The sequence below is a fragment of the Bos grunniens genome, chromosome 8 (genome assembly GCF_055505025.1).
Source record: "Bos grunniens cultivar Pamir isolate PY7600 chromosome 8, Bosgru_T2T1.0, whole genome shotgun sequence".
In the NCBI taxonomy this organism is placed as follows: Eukaryota; Metazoa; Chordata; class Mammalia; order Artiodactyla; family Bovidae; genus Bos; species Bos grunniens.
The window spans coordinates 102,043,502-102,057,776 of NC_141172.1; the positions used below are offsets into that span (position 1 = coordinate 102,043,502).

Genomic DNA, 14,275 nt, shown 5'->3' on the forward strand with positions numbered 1-14,275 from the left:
TAACACTGAGAAAAAAATTACTGTCTCCCAAGGCTCTCATCTCCCTACCTATCTATCATCCTGAAAATGGAAGGCTGTTCATGGATTTGCTAGAGGGATAAGCGAGTCAGATGTCACAATCATGGGATCTTCTCATTGGCTAAGCATTTCTTCCTCTCTGAAATTAGAATTGTACAGATTCTTTAATTCCCTGCTCATAAGGACTGCTTTTAATATGTGATTTGAAATCTTTTTCTCCTGCAAAGTCTTTCACTTTCCTTTGAAAACATTTTCTCTCTTAAATTTTTAGTTTAAAAATGTCCTCTTACCAGCCTCCTATTTCTCTTAAGGCGTAACCTGTTGTGTGTATTCACACTGTGTTCCTTCTTGTTTAGCCTTCATTTCTGAAATAATTTTTCTGATATCTCTAATTCTTGCCTGAGTCCTGTCACCTACTTCTGGGATTTTAAAATTCTCAATTTATGGTCCCATTTCATGTTTTTATGTTATTTTCTTAATGGTAATAGGTGGCTGCAGTTTTGATCTAGTCGTTAAGAAACATTCTCACAGAATAGAGCTCATGTTGTAGGGACATTATTCTGCTCCTTGCTCTTGCAATAACTTTGCGTGGAGTTTGATACTTTTCTATTGTTTATTTTTATGTGAAATTTGCTTTTCTGAACTTTTAGACAAAGGCATGGTTCAGGGTGGCTTTCCTAACTTCATGGAACTCACTCCTCTGCTGTGAGGATTCAAAACAGCAGGGGGGCTTCTGCCTGCTTCCTGATTCTGTTCTAGCCCTACTTTAATCTAAATCTTCTCTCCTTTTCCTTTTTTTAATGTATTTATTTGGCTGTACTGGGTCATAGTTGCTGCACTTGGGATCTTTAGTTGCAGCCTGTGGGATCCAGTTCCCTGAGCAGGGATCTAACCTGGGCCCTCGGCAGGACAGCACCAGGTCTTAGCCACTGGACCACCAGGGAAGTCCCTAACCTTCACTTCTAATATCCTTAACCTCCTCAATTTTGATTCCATTCCCAGCAGGTTCTTCTTGGGGTGGGGACCTCTCTGAGAAGGTCATCAGAGAGGGTGAGTCTCACAAGTTCATAGAAGCAAGAATGCTCCAGTTCTTCTAGTCCCCATCATCAACCCCTTGTACTCAGCCAATTAAAACAGGCAAAATGCTTTGCAGTTCCAGCTTGACCTGCAGTATTTCTCATGAACACCTGTTGGCTACTTTGGGGTTCTCCCACTCTCAGAGGCAGATATTATTCCATTGCTTCCTGGTTTTCTCCCACACAAATGTTGATACCATGCAAGTTGTGTCCATACCTGCTTATACTTGGGAGGTTCATGAAGATCCTTTTTCAACTGGTTTTATTGTAAGTATTATCCATAAGTTTGTCTATTTTATCTAGTTTCTCTGTTTCCATAGATCTATGAAGAGATTCAAGAGCTATGCTGCAGCCACCTCCTTCTCTACAAATAACTTGCTACATAAATATCCCTTGAACAGAGAGCATCTCCTGTATTACTAATTTTTATTTTATTTGTGAATGCCTACATAAGACAATATAGTTAATCTTTCATTTTAAAAACCTCTATAATCCCCTCTTTAAAAGTATAATGAATTCATAGTTGTTGTTTTCTAATTTAAAAAAACCAAGTTACTTCACTGGGTAGGGACTGAGGGTATTTGTTTTTATCCACATCCATTAACTCAATCACCATAAAACTGAGTCACAAGTACACTGCTAATGAAAAGATATGCCAGAGGAAATGTAAAAAGCACAGCCTACTAGAAATCTGGCCAGATTATGGCTTGGAGAATAGGACCCACAATCCACGACAAAGCTGTCAAAAGTGACAGGTAAGACTTAGAGCAGGGGTCTGCAAACACTGTACGTAAACAGCCGAACAGTGACTATTTTGGACTACAGGCCATACAGTGTTTGCTGCAAGGGTTCAACTCTAAATATCCTAACAGCACCCTGAGTGTCAGCACTGTGCCTAGCACATAAAAGACACTCAATACTTCCCTCCTTCATCCAACACAAATTTAATGTAATGTCTCTTACCACTTGTTCTGCTCTGGGCTATTTCTTTCTTTTTTAAAAAATATTTTAACGTCAACTTTTGTTTGCTAATTTATTCACTTGTTTGTTTTTGGCCACACTGGGTCTTCATTGCTATCCGTGGGCTTTTTCCAGTTGCGGTGAGCGGGCTCCTCACACCCACCTCGCGGTGGCTTCTCTTGCTGCGGAGCACGGGCTCTAGGCACGCAGGCTTCCGCAGTTGCAGCACACAGGCTCAGCAGCTGCGTGCGGGGGCTTAGTTGCTCTGCCGCATGTGGGATCTTCCCAGACCCGGGATCGAACCCGTGTCCCTCGCGTTGGCAAGCGGCCTCGTATCCATCACTGGGCCAGCAGGGAAGTTCCTGGGCTGTGTCTTATCAGTCCCTCACTCCCCTTCAGACTCTCACACAAATACGGCAAAGCGCAGAGGAGGGCAGAAAAGTTTCACTCCTCTTCAGACTCTCACACAAATACGGCAAAGCGCAGAGGAGGGCAGAAGAGTTTTGGAGTAAGTCAGATCAGGGTTCAAATTCCAATTCTCTCACTTACTGCTTGTGACCTTAACTATGCCCCTAAACCTCACTGAGCCTCTAAAATGGTGGCAGTCTCACCTATTTCACAGAATTGTTAAATCAGACAATCCAAGTAAAGCGCCTGAGACCAGACATGTGGCAGGCATTTTAAAAATACTGGACTCTTCTTTTCTCTTTTTATTCAACAAATTTTCATTCATTATTTCTTGTGTTCATCATGATGAAAGGTACAGGTGATACAGCATTGAGCATCACTGTCTAGTTGGGAAAAATTCACTGTCAGCACATATCTAACCCATCCAGGTGAAGGATGTGAAAGGCAGCTCTTCCTTCTTGCCAAAACATTGGACAGTGCCTACTTAGAGTGTCTTGGGCAAAGTTTTGGAGAATGGTTTCCACGTGGGGCAGAAGGGCTTGCCTGTGACCTTCCTTCATCAGATTCTAAAAATGAGCATACCACCTAGCTGCCAGAATTCAGAATCTGAGAGCTCAGAGCAGTATGTACCTCACTGGTGGTGAGACTGGCCAAACCGATCAAGGATGGATGACCTGGCATGTCACCTTTGGAAGGCTGTTTATTGTTCCAACTAGCCTGTCAGAGGTCAATCCTAACCTCTTAACTTACCGGTTGGTGCTGTTCCCTGGCCTTTCTTGGGTTGCTTTGGAGCTGTGTACTGGAAGAATTCATTTCCATGGCCAGCAGCTGCTTGATCCAGTCCAAAAAGAGAAGCCAATCTGGTACTGTTGCAGAAAATGAAAATGATGTTTCGTTTGACATATTTCAAACCTGGGATTATTACAAATGCTGCTCATGCTCCACCCTTGAACAAATCCCTCCTCGACTGTATATCCCACCACTTGTTATCAGAAGCAGCAGCTAAGTATGTTTGAAATCAAGACTGTATTTCTGGTCTGAGCAGCACCAAGTGGCCTCGCCCATCCACAGGACTTTGGTCAAGGTGTCTCTTTCTTCTGGACCTCCGTTTCTTCATCTGTAAATTAAGGGGATTAGTCCAGGTGTCCTCTTCAAACTGTACATTCTTACCTTTAGCAAGTCATAGTTTCCTATTTTTTGCTAGTTTATTACTCTGAAGTAAAATTATATTACAGGGAATTCCTGGTGGTACAGTGGTTAGGGCTCTGAGCTTTCAAAAAAAAAAAGAAAGAAAGAAAAAGAATATTGTCACCTTTAAAAAAAACAACTGTATTATAAGCTTACTCCATCAAACATAATCCCATCTATGATTCCATCCTTCATGGCAGAATCATTCTTTTACCATCCCTTATGATGCATCTTATGCCCCAGCTATTCCACTGAAACTGCTCTTACTAAAGTCACCAACAATCTCTTTGTTAATAAACAGCTTGTCTTTATCTTATTTGGCTTTCATGCTGCCTTTTTACACTGTCAACTAATTTGTTCTTCTTTAAACAAACTCTTCTTTTGACTTCTGTGGGAATATCTGCAAGGGTGGGAAGAGGGGCTGGCCCAAATAAGAGGTCAATAAACGTTAATGGGATCGCTCTCTTATTGTCTTCCCATCTCTCCGGCTCATTTAACTCCTTGGTCTCTTCTACCACTGTCCAACCTTTAAGCATCCATGCTCCAAGATTCATTCTCTCCTTTGGCAATCGAATTTATTTACCTTGATATCAGTGCTATCCAAATGCTGATGATGCTCAAATCAGTATTTCTAGCACAGAATCTCTTCTGAATGCAGACAACACAGAATTCCACAGGGAGCACAAATGCAACACGTCCAAACCAAAACCTGTATCTCCCAGTGTCCACTGCCCCATCAAACCTGTATTCCCTCTTGTGCTTCTTCTCCCTGAATGACATTTTGGGTCAGGGTCCTCAAGACTACCTTTAGGCTCAGTGACTTGCTAGAAGGACTTGCTGGGCTTAACACATAGTTATAGCATAATATATATAATATGATACTCAGGGCTGAGGTCTATTAAAAGGATACACAGCAAAATCAGCAAAGGGAAAAGGTGCACTGGAGCAAAGTCCAGAGGAAACCAGGAACAAACTTCCAAGAGTCCTCTCCCAATGGAGTGATACAGGACATGTTAAATTCCTCCACCAATAAGTTATAATAACGTGTGAGTGTGGTCTGTCAGGAAAGCTCATTAGACATTCAGTGCCCAAGGTTTTTTATTGTGGGCTAGTCACACAGAAGGCACTTCCCTGTGGCTCAGTGATAAAGAATCTGCCTGCTAACAGAATAGACAGAGGTTTGATCCCTAGGTTGGGAAGATGCCCTGGAGAAGGAAATGGCAACCCATTCCAATATTCTTATCTGGGAAATTCCAAGGCCAGAGGAGCCTGGTGGGCTACAGTCCATGGGGTTGTAAAGGCTGGACACAACTTAGCGACTAGAGAGCCAACAGTCACATAGAAACCTTCTAAAATGTACCAAGATTCTAGACTCTCAGTGTTGGCAATTATGAATAAAGCTGCTAGAAACATTAAAAAAAAAAAAAATCTAGACTCCCAGAAGAAAGACAGTTCAGTTCAGTCGCTCAGTCGACTCTTTGTGACCCCATGATTCACAGCACAGCAGGCCTCCCTGTCCATCACCAACTCCCGGAGGCTACCCAAACCCATGTCCATCAAGTCAGTGATGCCATCCAGCCATCTCATCCTCTGTTGTCCCCTTCTCCTCCTGCCCCCAATCCTTCCTAGCAGTAGGGTCTTTTCCAATGAGTCAACTCTTCACATGAGGTGGCCAAAGTATTGGAGTTTCAGCTTCAACATAAGTCCTTCCAATAAACACCCAGGACCGATCTCCTTTAGGATGGACTGGTTGGATCTTCTTGCAGTCTAAGGCACTCTCAAGAAGAAGGACAAGGTTCAGTATAAACCATATCATTTGCACAAACAGTTGAGGCACAGTAAGCTGGTCTTATCATTTGTGGAAAGCTTTATATCACTGTGGCGAACTGTCAATCAAGTTCCCAGCTGCCAGCAAAGGGTCAACCTTGTAAGCAGGACTTTCTAAGGATAACAGTCTCAGGTTCAAATGCAGGCTAGAGTTACAAATGCAGGCTAGGGTTACACGGTGGAACTTCTAATTTCTCATATAAGGCACAATCTTTCTAATCTCCAGTCTTTGGATATGCTATTCTCTCTGCCTGAAACATTCTTCCCCTGGAAGCTGCTCCCTAATCTCGAAGAGTAGGTTAGCTGATCTTCCTACAGGCTTCCAGAGAACTCTGCACTTCATTCATTCAAGAAATACGCACCATACCCTATGTTAAGTGCTACATATACACCAGTGAGCAAAACTGGGTTCTGTTTTCAAGTAGCTTATATACTGTAACAACAGAATTAGATACACACTATATAACTGTAACCTATAACATGAGATATATAGCAAGTGGCGGCTATATGGAGTACAACATAGAGATCAATAAAAGTTATTCAGCCGTTTATCATCTAACATGGTAATCGATTATTTATTATGATCACTACTTGACTATATGGGCTTCCCTGGTGGCTCAGCTGGTAAAGAATCCGCCTGCAATGCGGGAGACTTGGGTTCGATCCCTGGGTTGGGATGATCCCCTGGAGAAGGGAACAGCTACCCACTCCAGTATTTTGGCCTGGAGAATTCCGTGGACTGTATAGTTCATGGGCTCGCAAAGAGTCGGACACGACTGAGCGATTTTCACTTCACTTGACTGGGTTTCCTAGGTGGCTCAGTGGTAACGAATCCTGCATTGCAGGAGAAGGAAATGGCTACCCACTCCAGTATTCTTGCCTGGGAAATCCCATGGACAGAGAAGCCTGGCAGGCTACAGTCCTTGGGGTCGCAGAAGAGTCCAACATAACTCAGCAACTAAACAACAAACTTGACTATATTTTCCTTATGGTCTGGTATATAACAGGCTCAATAAGTGAACTCAAAGTCTAATATAGCTCTGAACTCCACTTCTCCAAAGCCATCTTTAGTTTGCTGCTGCTGCTAAGTTGCTTCAGTCGTGTCCGACTCTGTGCAACCCATAGATGGCAGCCCACCAGGCTTCCCGTCCCTGGGATTCTCCAGGCAAGAACACTGGAGTGGGTTGCCATTCCCTTCTCCAATGCATGAAAGTGAAAAGTGAAAGTGAAGTTGCTCAGTCGTGTCCGACTCTAGCGACCCCATGGACTGCAGCCTACCAGGCTCCTTCGTCCATGGGATTTTCCAGGCAAAAGTAGGTAAATATTGAAGCTTCCCAACAACTTTTTTTGGCTATTTCCCATGGATAATTTTAACGTATAATACATACTAGATTTTACAAAATAAATTTAATATGATTTTAAACTAATACCTTGTTTTCTCAAGGTAGTGAGTATACTGTGAGTTTCCTGTAAATAGGGCCAGCAATGTCTACTTTAATGGACTAAGAGGTTTCAATGAGATTACAAACAGAGACAGCAGTGCTGGCCTACTCCACATTAAGATATCAACAAATGCTAATGAAATTTCAAGAAGACCAAGAGATCTCCTTTCACCTAGGGCAATCAGAGCAGGTTTCCTAAAAGAATTTTAAGATTCTAGGAGAGTTGAGCAATGCCTTTAACTTTGTGAAAAATTTGCAAAGCTTAAAACCTTGTTAAGATTAACAGATTATGCACAAATCATGAATGTCCTTGTTAGCTTCAGTACTGAATTTACTGTTCTAATTTTGCAGATTTTTTTTTCAACAGAAAGACAAAAGTATTATAGGTAAACTCTGCTCCACAGATGCCCTAAAGGCCAGCCAACTAATGACTGCAAGTCAATCCAAAAGTCAGGTCAACCCCATTACCTTTCAGATTAAAGCTATTTTCTATTAATTTTTAAAATGAACTCTACACAGACCAAAGGCACAGGTTTTTTCTAAATTATTACATTTTCTACTTCTAAAGGAAAGTGATGTCGCTCAGTCGTGTCCGACTCTTTGCGACCCCATGGACTGCAGCCTACCAGGCTCCTCCGTCCATGGGATTTTCCAGGCAATAGTACTGGAGTGGAGTGCCATTTCCTTCTCCAGTGGATCTTCCTGACCCAGGGATGAAACCCAGGTCTCCTGCATTGTAGACAGACACTTTACCGTCTGAGCCACCAGGGAAGTCCCAAATGTACACATCCCCCTAATGACTTTAGCAAGAATGAGTTTGCTAACTCTGGACTTTAGTCTCTAACTTTATAATTCATAGCAAAAGTCATTACAGCATTAATCACAAAGTAAATGCTAGCCAATGCATTTAGGTATCAAAGTCCTTATCTAACCTTAGTTTTATATTCCTTTTCTTTTCTCATTCAAAACAGAAATATACACATTTAGGATCTATCAATATATTTTAATAAATTGGGATTCTTTTTGTTGTTAAAGTACTTCTTTTCCAAACTGTTGTATCAAACATTTACTTCTATTATAATAAGAAGGCACAAGGGTAGTCAGGCATATGAAATCTGCTTGCCTGATTTCAAATCCAGGTTTTTCTACTTTTTAGCTGTTTGACCATGAGCAACCTACCTCTCTGAGCCTTATTTGCAAAATGAGAATAATGGTAAAAACTGCTTCAGAGAGTAGTAGAGAGAAATTAATATGATATTGGATATGTCATACTTAGTATAGTACCTGACACAGAGTAAGTACACAATATGTTTTATACACAGGTGTACACATCCTATTACCTTAAAAATACCAATTCAACTCAGATACCCCTAGAAGGAAGAAAGCATGCTTGATTGATGCACAAGCTGACCTGGAACCTTGAACTGACATCAGCATAAATACAAAGCTACAAGACTGGCAAAAGTCTCAAAGATCACCGAGAACAACCCCATTATTTAACAGATTGGGGTATGGAGAACCAAGGATGGGAAGTGAGTGACTTCAAAGTCACATTCCTAACCGGGAGCAGAATCAACTTCAGAATCGAGGCTTTTCCATATCTTTTATAGAACTTAAAGATGCTTTCTGATGATCAGTTCTAAATTTCCTTTTTCTACCTCTACAATGGGGATTTATCAATACTATGCTAATCAGATTTGTCTACATATAACTTTTACATAATCTAAAACACAAGCATATATATTACTGGCCCCCTAAAAATGCTTTTAAATTATTATTACTGGACTGTTTCATTCCATTATTAACTGGAAGTTTCCTAGTGGCAGAACTGTGCCTTATTCCTATCTTTGTCAGCTGAAGCCAAGTACCATACACCTGGTAGACATTCACATATTTCTTCATTTCAGTCTCAAAGTGGAGAAAGGGCCAAGACCGACCCCCCACCCCCACCAAAAAAAAAAGCATCCTGATTATTACTTTACTACTTCTAGGTTAACCATGGACCAAGAGGACTGAAAAATTGGAACACAAATTATTAATCATCTAGACAGCCATCCTAGGTACCAATACTCCCACTTCTTTTAGGCTTGACTATCTTAAATAGAATCAAGTAAGTCACACATTTAAGTCATGCATGCATGTGTTAATTGCTCATTCATGTCCAACTCTTTTCAACCTCATGGACTGCTGCCCGCCAGGCTTCTCTGCCCACGGGATTCTCCAAGCAAGAATACTGGAGTGGATTGCCATTCCCTTCTCCAGAGGGTCTTCCCAACCCAGGGACCAAACTCTGATCTCCTTCATTACAGGTAGATTTTTTACCATTTGAGCTACAGGAAAGTCAAGATACTGTCAACTACAAACTGGCTCTTGCCAAGAGTATTGCCAGAGTCAACAACAAGGGCATTTGCCAGCTGCCTCTGTGGAGATTGAACCCTGTGCTGCTGCAGCTGTTGACCTTCACAGGCCCTGAGGGAGTTCAGGAGTGAGGCTCTCTGTGCTCCAGGATATCTGGTGGGACAGGTCTTTAGATAGTTGGGTATTCTCAGGAACTGATTTCATGATCCCAATCCTATCATCTCTTCATATCTAGAAAAGCACTAAATCCCTTCATGATGATATCAGATCCTTTCAACTATCAGAAAACCTCTTGTAAAGTAAGCTTTATTGCACTGAACTCCCCCTTCACCAAAATCTTATATGTTGACCTTCCCTGAGTGCCTCTTTTGAGCAGTCTCTCAGAGCTATCTGAGGTGCTGCCTCTCAGGCTGCAGTCCTCATTTTGCCCCAAATAAAACTTAACTCGCAACTCTCACGTTGTGCATCTTTTTTAGTGGAGAATACTTACAAATATAAGTAATATACAAGAGGAACTGAAAAGCAGCCGCAGTGCTCACTGTCATATGTTCTACTTCCTTACAGGGAATCAGAATAGGAATAGCTGAATCAGGAAATGCTGGTGAAACTTTCTGTATTCTCAAACTTAAACTTAAAAGTTCTCTGTATACCTTTATTTACTAAGACTTTTTTCATTCAATTAGCTGTTGTCTGTGTTTAGGGGCGGAGTCTCATGCCTATGACTAGCTTCTCAAGTCCTTGAAAAGCCTGCACAGGAAAGCAGCATAGCTGAGCCACCAAGAACTTATCTCAGGCCAGGAACCTGGGGAAGAGCACATGACCGTTATTATCTATTCAGAAATTTTCAGCCAGCAGTGTTTGTTGCATCAAAGTTGGAAGCCCTAAACTCTACTTAATATTCTAATTTAATAACCTATATGGGAAAAGAATCTGAACAACATTGCCAATCAACTATACTCTAATATAAAATAAAAATTAAATTAAAAAAAAGTTGGGAACCCTAACATTCATTTAAATCTATATGGGAAAAGAATCTGAACAACACTGCCAATCAACTATACTCCAATATAAAATAAAAACTAAATTTAAAAGAAGTTGGGAACCCTAACATTCATTTAAACTTCCCTCCAACACTTTGACCTAGTGAAGAATGTGAATCTAAAGCATACTTCGTCAACTTTCAAAAGGTACAGCCATTTGAAAAACAGGTTGTTAAGAAAAAAACATTCATCCAAATGGCTGACTACACAGTCAACAGCAACAGGCTGGATGTGTGGAAATATTAGTGAATGCTTTGGGTGGAGTAGGAATAAAAAGGAACCAAAGATTGCTTAACTCTGAAATAACTGAGCAACCAAAAGAACTCAAGATGAAACTAAGTGGATGCAGGCCATCCAAAGTGAGGGCAGGGGTGGAACAGGGCAGTGAGGATGAAAAGAGAACTTAGGATGGCTAATATAGAACTAGTCACTGTGCAAGTCAAAAGATCCTATTTAAGAGCAAAACAGAGCCAGTGCCATTTTATGTCAACTGAACTCTCCACCAGGGCTAGAAGCAATCTGAGAGCTCACAGAGAAGCTTAATCATCTCTGTAACCTCTAAGCATTTAGTAGGATAAGGATTGTAGGATTGTATACTGGTGTTTGCCTCATTCTTGGGTACCTTCTTAAATTGGTTAAACAGGTGGTCAAAGAAAGTGAAAGTGAAAGTCTCTCAGTCCCCGGGGAGACTCTATACAGTCCATGGAATTCTCCAGGCCAGAACTGGTTAAACAGATGTTCAAAGAAAGGCTCTGCAAACATCAGAATTTGGCAGTTCACAAGTCTGAAGGCAGTCAAGCTGTCTACCGACACATCACAAGGGAAAAGGTTAAAATGATTACTGGAAGAGACAAGGCCCTGCCTCTTGAAGACCTGTACCCCAGACTGGTGTGTGTGTGTGTTATACATATATATATATATATATATATATATATTGACTGGGGGCAGGGGACAGCAGTTGCAGTTTCTTACATGGGCTCTAAGCTTTAGAGAGCAATTTCACAGTTATCGTTCACTCGGTAGGCACCTCCTAGAGCAGTCACTATGTGCCAGGTACTGTGCTGAGCGCTCGACAGCAGGAACAGACTGAACAGTCCATGTCCTATTAGGGCTTTATAATCTAGTAGGTTCGGTATGCAAAGATAAAGGTAAACACACCTAGTTGTGGGGATAAGAAAGAGAATGCAATTTATTCTGCCTGGGGCCGTGGGAGAAGGGAAAGCACCGAAAAGGTGACATCCGAGCTAGGCCTTGAAGGATGCTGAAGCTGACCCACCAGGGCCAATTCTGAAGGGTCAACGTCTTGTCCACGGAGCAGAGAAAGCCTCATATCGGCACCGGTGGACTCAAAAATTCTTAGGTATTTTTATCAACAATTATACCCATTTCACAGAAGGACAAACTGACCCGGAAAGCAAAAGTTCCAACCCTATGGTCATACTGTGCTTCAGGAGAGATGCCAGGTCCAGAATCCGGGTGGACAAACTCAGCACAGTTTCAGTTCTGCCCAGATTCTGGAACCTGTACAGCACCGGAATGTGGCAAGGGTCTCGGGACCCGGAAGTTGGGAAGAGGTCTGAAAAGAGAGCGACCCCCTCCAACCGATCCGCCAGGCTCTCAGCCACGTTCTCTTGCCCTACGCTTCTGCACTCACCCGCCGCTAGGCGAGAGGAAGTCGATATCGTCTTCGTCGCCCGCACCGAACATCGCGCCGCCTTTCGCCCAGCTTCGGGGAGGAAGTCGGAGCGTTTCCAGAGACTTTCAACGCTGACGTCGTAAAATGCCGCGGCAGCGTGCTGCTTTCCGGCAAGACGAACTCTCGCATGGTTATTGGGCCGGGAGGAGACTAGGCTCTGGAGAAGGTGGAGCAAAGGCAAATAAGAGGACCTGGCGGGCGAGGCCTGATGAGTGACGTAAGCTTCTCCAGCCCTCAGAGGCGGTGAGAACGGCAGGCGCTCCGAAACTCTGGGCGGCGATTGGCCAGCGAGTCAGGGGGCGGGGTAAGGGCGGGAATTGACGCTTCGGTGGCGGTCTCGGACACGTCGCGAGGGTCAGAAGTGGAGGGGCTTCTGAAGAGTCCTGGAGGTGTGACGGATTAAGGATCTGAGAGAGAGGCACTGGTGGCGGGACTCGATCTGGAAAGGTAAGGCCTCTTCTGCCCCTCTCGCAACCCGGGCACGAACACAGTCCTTTCTTCTCCGGGACAGGGACCTCCACGCCACTCTTCTCTGCTCCGCGAAAGGAGAAAGGGCCCGGGACCGGAGGTCTGGAGACCTGAGCTTTCGGCCCAGCCCCCATTGGGACATAACTGGAGTGACCTTGGGTCAGGGTGTTGCGTGCCTCCGTTTCCCTGTGTATAAAACCAGTCTGATCCCCCGGCCGCTTGTTCCCTGTGGCCGCCCTCGCTATTTGTTCAACGAGCTGTTTGTCCAGTGCTTCAGTGTGCTGGCTGGTCAAGAAGCTTTAAGACCTCAGAGGTCATCCAATTCAATCCCAGTCTTCTCGTAATCCCAGACTTCACAAATATGGAAAGACAGGAACTCAGCACTTGGATGACTAGTCCGAGGTCACACAGAGTAAAGGGCTGACTGAGGGTGGATCCCTGGTTTCTTGATTAGGGACTGAGCGAACTGCCTGGTCAACAAGAATGGTATCAACCCTTAAGTACTGTGTACTCTCACAGAGTGGGGATACCTCCGGAGAGAAGTTCCTTCCCTAGTGTCCACCTTCGCAGGTGAGGAGCAGGAGAGCTGGGATGTTCTGGGGGCGGGTGATGGAGAGGGGGAAACTTCAGAAGCTGAAAATCCCTGGCCCCAACCTTGGCCTGGGTTTTGCTTAATCTTCTTGCCACAAACCTAAGTAAACATCATTTGTTGTCGACTTCTCTGCAGTTTGTATCCTCTCTGATATAAGCATTTCTTTGGTTAACCTGGTGTCATTTTTGGAACAATTTCTGGGTAGGCCTAACTTAACCGAAGGAGGTGTGGATAAGCAGATTATGTCCCACCTTAGCTTCTTTACACAGATCTCAATCATATTAGGACAACATGTGTCCCTTACCTGAAAGTTTTAATCTGTTAGCATGAATGTGGAGTGAAATGGTTGGTAACTCCTTCCCAGAGTTTTAATGCCTCTTAGCACTTAGCTTGTTCTGCTTTTTATTATAGTTTGTGTGCCTCTATTAAATAGTAAACTCCTCAAGGACGGTGACGGTTTTATTCATCTTGGTGTCTCCTGCGTCGCCGAGCACTGTGCCCTCTTGCCTGTAATGGATTCTCATTTACTCTTTGTTAGACTGAGTAGTGTAATTCAGCCTTGTTTCCTTATTCCTTAATTTACTCTCTTAGCATATTTTTTTCCCATGTGACCCAGAGAGCCTAGCAATGGCTCTTGCCTTGTCTAAGAAGCTTGCAGAAAGATAAAAGTGCTGTACTAGCTGTGAACTGTCTGGGTAGCTTAGTCTCTTGTCAGTTGAAGATGACTTTAATGTTGTTTAAAGCTCTAGGGAAGGGGGAAAAAGAGGAATGGGATAGCTAGAAATATTATACGTAGGTCTAATTTTTGTTCGTAAAGATTCCTCTGTTAAATGGAGGGACAGGACTGTTGTCTGCTTCCTGTGTTTATTTTACAGATTAAGATGGTTAAAGCCGTGAAGGCTGACAGTGTTAAAGCAATGATGCAACTGGAGTCTAAGCACTGGAACTGGAATGCTTTGTGGTAGCTGTGTTTTGAATGTGAGCTTGGCTGCTCTGGGTACAGGGGAAGAATAATCTACACAAGTAACAGCTCTTTCTTCCCCCTCTCCCTAGGACTGGTTATTGTCATTCCATCACTGCAGCATCTGAATAGTGCTTACACTATTACAAATGCTTACACTTACACTTACAAATGCTAAAGGGGACCAGTGAGCACTTATCTTGTGTTCTTGAGTTGGGAGTGTTTTTTCAGCAAAGCATTT

At 43.1% G+C, this 14,275-nt stretch overlaps 2 protein-coding genes across 12 annotated transcripts in view; one reads left to right on the forward strand and one right to left on the reverse strand.

Moving 5' to 3' along the window:
• The window catches only part of FKBP15 (FKBP prolyl isomerase family member 15), a 57,139-nt gene extending 45,080 nt beyond the window's left edge, over positions 1–12,059 (reverse strand). For all 9 annotated transcript variants that reach the window (XR_015132146.1, XR_015132147.1, XR_015132148.1 and 6 more), the window contains exons 1-2: positions 11,972–12,059; positions 3,213–3,328 (exon numbers count right to left, since the gene is read on the reverse strand). Coding sequence is in view for 4 of the 9 variants with exons in the window: in XM_086316022.1 (XP_086172148.1) it covers positions 3,213–3,328; positions 11,972–12,024 (169 nt within the window). In the remaining 5 variants the exon portion in view is untranslated. The remainder of the gene's footprint in view (positions 1–3,212; positions 3,329–11,971) is intronic.
• A 311-nt stretch (positions 12,060–12,370) lies between these two features.
• The window catches only part of SLC31A1 (solute carrier family 31 member 1), a 34,188-nt gene continuing 32,283 nt past the window's right edge, over positions 12,371–14,275 (forward strand). For 2 of the 3 annotated variants that reach the window (XM_086316041.1, XM_086316039.1), the window contains exon 1: positions 12,371–12,460. The gene's annotated coding sequence lies outside the window, so the exon portion shown is untranslated. Of the gene's footprint in view, positions 12,461–12,751; positions 13,052–14,275 lie in introns of those variants that run through there. The other variant, XM_086316042.1, reaches the window with a different exon arrangement.